This window comes from Molothrus ater, chromosome 11, assembly GCF_012460135.2.
Source record: "Molothrus ater isolate BHLD 08-10-18 breed brown headed cowbird chromosome 11, BPBGC_Mater_1.1, whole genome shotgun sequence".
Lineage (NCBI taxonomy): Eukaryota > Metazoa > Chordata > Aves > Passeriformes > Icteridae > Molothrus > Molothrus ater.
The window spans coordinates 5,495,261-5,502,380 of NC_050488.2; the positions used below are offsets into that span (position 1 = coordinate 5,495,261).

At 64.0% G+C, this 7,120-nt stretch overlaps 2 protein-coding genes across 2 annotated transcripts; both read left to right on the forward strand.

The window, feature by feature from the left end:
- Window positions 1–704: 704 nt before the first annotated feature.
- On the forward strand, window positions 705–3,688 carry HYAL2 (hyaluronidase 2). Its single transcript, XM_036391190.1, has 3 exons — window positions 705–2,117; window positions 2,725–2,814; window positions 2,951–3,688. The coding sequence occupies exons 1-3, from the start codon at window positions 705–707 to the stop codon at window positions 3,362–3,364; spliced, it is 1,917 nt and encodes a 638-aa protein (XP_036247083.1). The 3' UTR covers window positions 3,365–3,688.
- HYAL1 (hyaluronidase 1) lies at window positions 3,434–6,494 on the forward strand. Its single transcript, XM_036391303.1, has 4 exons — window positions 3,434–3,519; window positions 4,602–5,766; window positions 5,894–5,983; window positions 6,073–6,494. Exons 2-4 carry the CDS (start codon window positions 4,870–4,872, stop codon window positions 6,388–6,390), a joined length of 1,305 nt encoding a protein of 434 aa, XP_036247196.1. The 5' UTR covers window positions 3,434–3,519; window positions 4,602–4,869; the 3' UTR covers window positions 6,391–6,494.
- Window positions 6,495–7,120: the final 626 nt, after the last annotated feature.

Below are 7,120 nucleotides of genomic sequence, written 5' to 3' on the forward strand. Positions count from 1 at the left end.
CCCATGGCCCCCTTTGTCCCCTCCAGGCAGGAAACCCGCGGGGCCGTGGCTGAGTCAGCAGCACCGCTTGCCCGAGCCCTGCACAGGATGTCCTGTCCGGCACAGCACCGCCCTGGGGTCACCACCGTCCTGGGGACACTGCTCTGCTGCTGTCACCACCATTGAGGACACCAGCACTCTGGCTTGCCAGCACTCTGGAGCCACCACCATTGTAGGATCACCAACTTTTTAGGGACAACATGATCCTGGTATACCATCCTGGGGTCACCACCATTCCAGAGTCCCCACTCTGGAGTGGTGATGATCCTGGGGACACCACCGCCCTGTGGTCACCAGCAATCTGCTCTCACTGTGGTTTTGGAGTGACCACGACCCTGGGGGTACCACCACCCCACAGGGGACAGCACCACCCCTGACACCACCACCCCGCTGGGGCCAGCCCGGTCCCAGGTCACCGCGGTTTGGGGACCCCCGGCCGCCTCAGGCCCGCGCTTCCCCTGCCAGCCGTGGCGCCCCCTGCCGGCCCCAACCGCGGCCCCGCCCCGCCCCTTTCCGCCGCGTGGGGGGGCGGGTCCTCCCGGGCCGTACCAATCGCGGCGGGACAGGGGGATGACTTCCCGGTGCCCGGTGCCCGGTACCGCGGCCCCACGGAGGTGTGTGTGTGCGGCGGGGCTCCGCCGCCGTCCGGAGCCCGGGGCTCCGCGATGGTCGGTGCCACCAGCCCGGCGCGGCGCGGGCGGGGCGCGGGGGCGGGGCCGGCGCCCCCGCGGGTGGTGCGGGCCGGAAGGTTTAAAAGCGGCGGCGGGGGGGGCGGCGGCGGTGCTGAGGAGCCCGCGGCGGGGGATGGCCTGAGGCGCGGTGAGAGCCGCGCGGGGAGCGGGAGCCGAGCGGGGCCGCCGGGGGCCGCGCCCCGGCGCTTTGTCTGCCCGGCTCGAACAAAGGCAGCGCCGCGCCGGCACTCGGGAGAGCACGAGCGAGCGAAGCCGCTTGGGACCGGGATTCCCGAGAAGCAGCCCTCACCCGGGGCTTTGCCCGTACCCCCCAGGCGCTCTCTGCCCCGGGAGGGGACTCGGATCGGGGTCTGCTGTGGGGGGTGCGGGCAGATCGGCCCCTGCCTGCACCCCCTCCTGCCGGCCCCCCTTTCTGACTCTGTTCTCCCGCCGCCCCCAGGTCCTGTCGGGCAGGATGCGCGGGGGCTCCGCGGCGGCGGTGCTGTGGCTGTTCCCTGGCTGGCCCTGCTGGCCTTGGCCCGGCAGCCCCCCGAGAAGCCGTCGGCCGCCCCCCATCTCACCCGCCGGCCCTTCCTGGTGGCCTGGAATGTGCCCACCCAGGACTGCAAGCCCCGCTTCCAGGTGTCGTTCGACTTTAGCATCTTCGACCTGGACGCCTCCCCCAACGAGGGCTTCGTGGGGCAGAACCTCACCATCTTCTACAAGGAACGCCTGGGACTCTACCCCTACTACACCCGTCAAGGTGTGGCCGTCAATGGTGGTGTCCCCCAAAACAGCAGCCTGTCCGAGCACCTCGCCCGCCTCCAGGAGGGCATCGAGAAGTACATCCGCTCATCCACCAAAGAAGGGCTGGCCGTCATCGACTGGGAGGAGTGGCGGCCTGTCTGGGCTCGCAACTGGAAGCCCAAGGATATCTACCGGGAGGCGTCACAGGGACTGGTGACACAGCGTCATCCCACCTGGCCCCCTGAGAAGGTGAACAAGCAAGCAGCGTTTGAGTTCGAGTCGGCTGCCCAGGAGTTCATGGTCAAAACCCTGCGCAAGGCCAAGAGCTTCCGACCCAAACAGCTCTGGGGGTTCTACCTCTTCCCTGATTGCTACAACCACGACTACAGCAAGAACAAGGAGAGCTACACCGGGCAGTGCCCAGATGTGGAGAAGTCTCGCAACGACCAGCTGAAGTGGCTCTGGAAGGAGAGCATGGCGCTCTACCCTTCCATCTACCTCGACCCGCTCCTGGACTCCACTCCAAACAGCCGCAAGTTTGTGCGGGCGCGGGTGATGGAGGCCATGCGCATCTCGCAGAAGCACCACGATGATTACTCCCTGCCTGTCTTTGTCTACACCCGGCCTACCTACCTCCGCAAGCTGAATGTGCTCAGCCAGGTAGGGCTGCACCACTGGGACATCCTCATTCCAAGCCCTGTGCATCTGGGCTTTGGGGTCAGCTGAGGTGGTTCCTCTGCACCTTGCTCCCATGGAGCAGGGTGCCTCTGGAGGCTGGTGTTGGCACTCATGGTATTACTGGCAAACACCCATGGTTTGACTGTTTCCATGTGGTGGGAAGCAGCACTATTTTGCATGGGCTTGCAGCTGGCCCCAGGGAGCAGGAGGGCTGCTTCCTCTCATAGGACCCCCAGCTCAGCCCCTCTCTGGGGTGCCACAAATTGTTTCCCTTAGGGATGGGATGTCCGGCAGCAGGACTTGCACCAATGGTGATTATTTCCAGGGAAATGGTACTGCAGGACTCAGGTCCTGGCAGCTGGAACCCTGAGGTGTGTGAGCCCACAGCCCCTGTGCTGTGCTGGCTTAGCCCCTGAGGAGGAGGAGGACAGTATTGGGAAGCCTGGCCCCCAAGTTGTTGGGACAGTCCCTTTTCCCTGGAGCAGGGATTGGGTCCCTGATCCTGCAGTGGACACTTGGGAGCACACTGTGCTGGGGCTGTGGGTGCTGCATGGGCTCTGTGGGCACTAACCAGACCCTGTCCCCACAGGCAGACCTGATCTCCACCATCGGAGAGAGCGCGGCACTGGGTGCAGCTGGGGCCATTCTGTGGGGTGACGCAGTTGACACCAGAAACCGGGTAAGTTTGGGGTCAGTGTGGGATGTAGATGGGTGGAGGGATCACCTGCCCCAGAGGGGAGGACCAGTGGCTGAGCTGTCCTCTCCATCTGAGTTACTTCTCCTTGGGTCTCACCCTGGTGCTTCCCTTTCCCTAGGAGTTGTGCCAGTTAATGAAAAACTACCTGGAGGGGGACCTGGGACGCTACGTTGTGAATGTCACAACAGCAGCAGAGCTCTGCAGCACGACGCTGTGCCAGGGCCGGGGTCGCTGCCTGCGCCAGGACAGCCATGCCGATGTCTTCCTCCACCTCAACTCTTCCAACTTCCAGCTGCGGCGCCGGGATGCTGACCACCCCGAGCGCCCCCTATTCTGGGCCGAGGGCCAGCTCTCCTCTGCTGACATCCTCTTCCTACGGACCCACTTTCACTGCCACTGCTACCAGGGCTGGCAGGGCAGTGGCTGCCAGACACGTGCTGGCCCCCGCAGTCACGCCCCTGGCCCTTTGGCACCGCTGGGACTTGGGGTGCTGTTGCTGCTTGCAAGCTGGTGCTACTCGCCCCTGGACTGAGCTGCCCTTTTCTCTGGCGGTGTAGGAGGAGCCTATTTAAGATATCCGTACCCTGCCTGGGAGGCAGCTAATTATGGAGGGCTGTCCCTCGCTGTGGCGGTGTGGGGGAAGAGCTCTGCGGTTGCCCCAACTCTACCCACCCTGCTGCAGTGCAGGTGCCTTTCATGGGGATGGGGGGAGGAGGGGGACCCCTCTCCTGTTGTAAGGAGAGGGATGAGGGCAAGAGGGACACGGGGGCGGGGAGCGGGTGCTGCGTGGTGCTGATCCCCCGTGTGCTGCCCCACACTGAAGTGCTTTACCTCGAATAAAGCTGGGTCAGACTGAGAGCTGTGGGCTGATGTGGGGCGAGGCGGGCACGGGTCACTCGGCTCGCGGACACAAGCGCCGGGACGGGGCGGCGGGAAGCGGTGTGTGTTGGTATGGAGCTCGAGGAAAGCTCTGTTCTGCTGGGAACTGCCCCGCGGGGCCGGAACCGCTCGGGGAAGCGGCCGGAGCCGCGTGGGCAGCCACGGCCGGGCCACTCACGTGGAGGCTGCGTGCGGCCCCGCCCCGGCCCCGCCCCGCGGGATTCCCCGCGTGGCCCGGCCCCCGGCAGCGCCCGGCACGCGGGGCTCCGGAGCTGCCGGCAGCGCCCGGGACGCGGGGCTCCGGAGCCCCCGGGACCGCGGTCGCCGTGTGGGGACACCGTGCTTTGCGCCACGGCCGGGGGTGGGTTCATCCTCGCGGGGCCGGGGACACCCCTGGGCCGCGCCCGCCCCTGAGCTCCGCTGTCCCGTGCCACGAGTGTCCCCCACCGGTGCCCTCGCATGGCTCCTTGTCCCCGACACCGCCCTGCTCTGCCTGTGCCCGTGCAGCCTCTCCGGCCACTGTCCTGTCCCGAGGGGTGCCCCTGGGCATGGAGCGGCCCCGCCTGGCACAGCCCCTCCCTGCCCACGCTCCTCGGCTGCTGTGAGTCCCCATGCCGTGCTCGCTGTTCCTGCTGTCCTGTGCTGTGGGCGTCCCCAGGCCGTGCCTTTCTGTGCCTCCTGGCCCCACGCCTGAGTGGCCCCGGGCAGTGCCCTCCTGTGGGCTGCGGGAGTGTCCCGTGTCTCCTGCCCGGTGCCGTGCGCTCCCTCCCGGCAGTGCCCTCCTCCCGCCAGGGAATGGCCGGCGCTCTCCGCTTGGTGAGCGGCGCAGCCCGCGTCCATCGCCGTGACCTTCCTCCCCCCGCGCCGTCCGTGTCTGTTTGTCTTTCCAGCCCACTCATCGCCGGCCAGTCATGGGGTGTTGACTCTGCGCATTCCTTCCCGGCCGAGCCCGCCGCCGCCGCTCATTACGTGGGGCTGACGCTGCCGTCCCACTCCGGGAGCGCTCTGCTGGGCTCCAGCTGCTGATAAATTCGGGGACTTTGAGGAAGTGGAAGTGGTGACCGGCACCGCTTGGAAACGGAGGTGTGGATTAACGCCGGTCCTGACCTGGGGATAAAAGCTTCAAGGTCTCAGCTCTCCCCAGGCAGCTCCAGCACCATGGCATCAGTGTGGTCCTGCTGGCTCCTCCTGCTGCTCCTGCCTGCCCTGACCCATGCTGGGGGGCCTGGTCCTGTCCTCGTCAACCGCCCCTTTGTCACCATCTGGAACATCCCCACTGCACGCTGTGCCCAGGAGCACAACGTCACCCTCAGCCTGGAGGTCTTTGATGTGTTGGCCAATGACCAGGAGTCCTTTACCGGGCAGGACATCACCCTCTTCTACAGCGACAAGATAGGTCTCTTCCCCTACTACACATCTGAGGGGGTGCCAGTGAATGGGGGGCTCCCCCAGAATGCCAGCCTGGAGGCTCACATCCACCAGGCCACCCAGGACATCAAGGTGACCCTGCCCAGCCCTGACTACGCTGGACTGGCTGTCATCGACTGGGAGAAGTGGCGCCCACTGTGGATCCGCAACTGGGACTCCATGGAGATCTACCAGCAGAAGTCAGAGGAGCTGGTGCAGCAGCAGCACCCGCAGTGGCCTCCCAAGGAGGTGGAGGCGATGGCCAAGCAGCAGTTTGAGAAGAGCGCCTGCGATTTCATGAACAAGACCCTGTGGCTGGGCGAGAGCCTCCGTCCCGGCGCCTACTGGGGCTTCTATGGTTTCCCCGACTGCTACAACAATCACTTTGATTTGCCCTACAACGGGACGTGCCCAGATGTGGAGCAGCAGAGGAACAAGAACCTGTCCTGGCTCTGGAGGAGCAGCCGGGCGCTCTACCCCAGCATCTACCTGCCCCTCTGCCTCAATGGCACCCACAAGGTTCTCCCCTACGTGCGGCACCGCGTGGCCGAGGCCTTCGCTGTCCAGCAGGGAGTCCTCGCCAGTGCCATCCCCGTCCTGCCCTACTCCCAGATCGCCTTCGAGCACACTCTGCACTTCCTTTCCCAGGTGATGGGCATGTGGGGATAGTGGGCACCTCTTGGGCTGATGGGGTGGCACCAGGGAGTCTTTATCTCTGCTGGGGCTGTGTGGGGGCTTTGAGCGCTGCTGACTCCGCCTCTCCCTGTGGGTGCAGGAGGACCTGGTGAACACCATCGGGGAGAGCGCGGCTCAGGGTGCTGCTGGCATCATCTTCTGGGGCAGCCTGGACTACAGCACCTCCAAGGTGAGTGCAGATGGTGGCATCGGGTCCCTGGCAGCAGGGACCCCCAGTTCCTCAGCTGTGCTGGGCTGTGACACCGAATGCCATTGCAGGAGATTTGCCTGAGGCTGAAGGACTACGTGGAGGGTCCCCTGGGCCACTACATTGTCAATGTGACAGCCAGTGCTGACTTGTGCAGCCAGAGCCTGTGCTCTGGCCAGGGCCGCTGTGTGCGCCGGGACAAGCAGCAGGGCTACCTGCACCTGGACCCCTCCCGCTTCTCCATCAACCTGCAGGCTGCCAAGCCCTGGCTGGTGACACAGAGCCTGGAGCCTGGGGAGGACATCTCCAAACTGGCCAAGGAGTTCAGCTGCCAGTGCTATGACAAGTGGCAGGGACCCCGCTGTGACACCCAGGGCTTGGCCAAGTGACCCCCCCATGCAATCCTCCCACCGTGGGGACACTGGGGCACACAGGGTGGCACTACCTCAGCACCCTTGCCATGGGGTTGAGAACCTGACTGTGGGATTCTTAATAAAACCAGGAAGCACCAGCAAGTGTCTCTGTCTTCTGCTGCAGCGCATTTTGGGGTGGCAGGGTCCTCCTGGGGCACCACTGCTGCCTTGTGGTGCTGCCAAGGGCTGTCCTTTGGGCTGGGAGCTTGGGAGGTAATGTCTCAGAGAAACCACAGGAAAAAAGAAAATTTATGGGAAAAGACATAGCAAGAGGGGATGATGGGGGAAGAGAATGAGAGATGGAAAAATGATGGGGAATGGCCAAAGAGTGGAGGCAAAGGGGGTGAGAAGATGTGATTGTGTGGCTGTAGTTGAAGGAGGGTGTGCTTCAACTCCTCACTGTGCACAGAGGAGTGGCCTGAAACCAATGCCTCCACTTTGATTTTCCCCTGGATAACTATATGCAAGGCAGTTAAGCCCACAAATGATATGCAAAAGCACTGATTTCTGTAACCCAGGCCACAGACTTAACTGTACCTATTTCAAAGCAGCTGGGAGAAGACATGAAACCCTGGCCCAGCTGAGATAAAGATGTTGGTATGTTCATCTTGGGGTGGGGAAATCACATGCTCATTTCTCTGATTTTAGGCTCTAATTCAGGTAATTCTAATTCTCTCATTCTAATTCTCTAATTCTCTCATTTTTG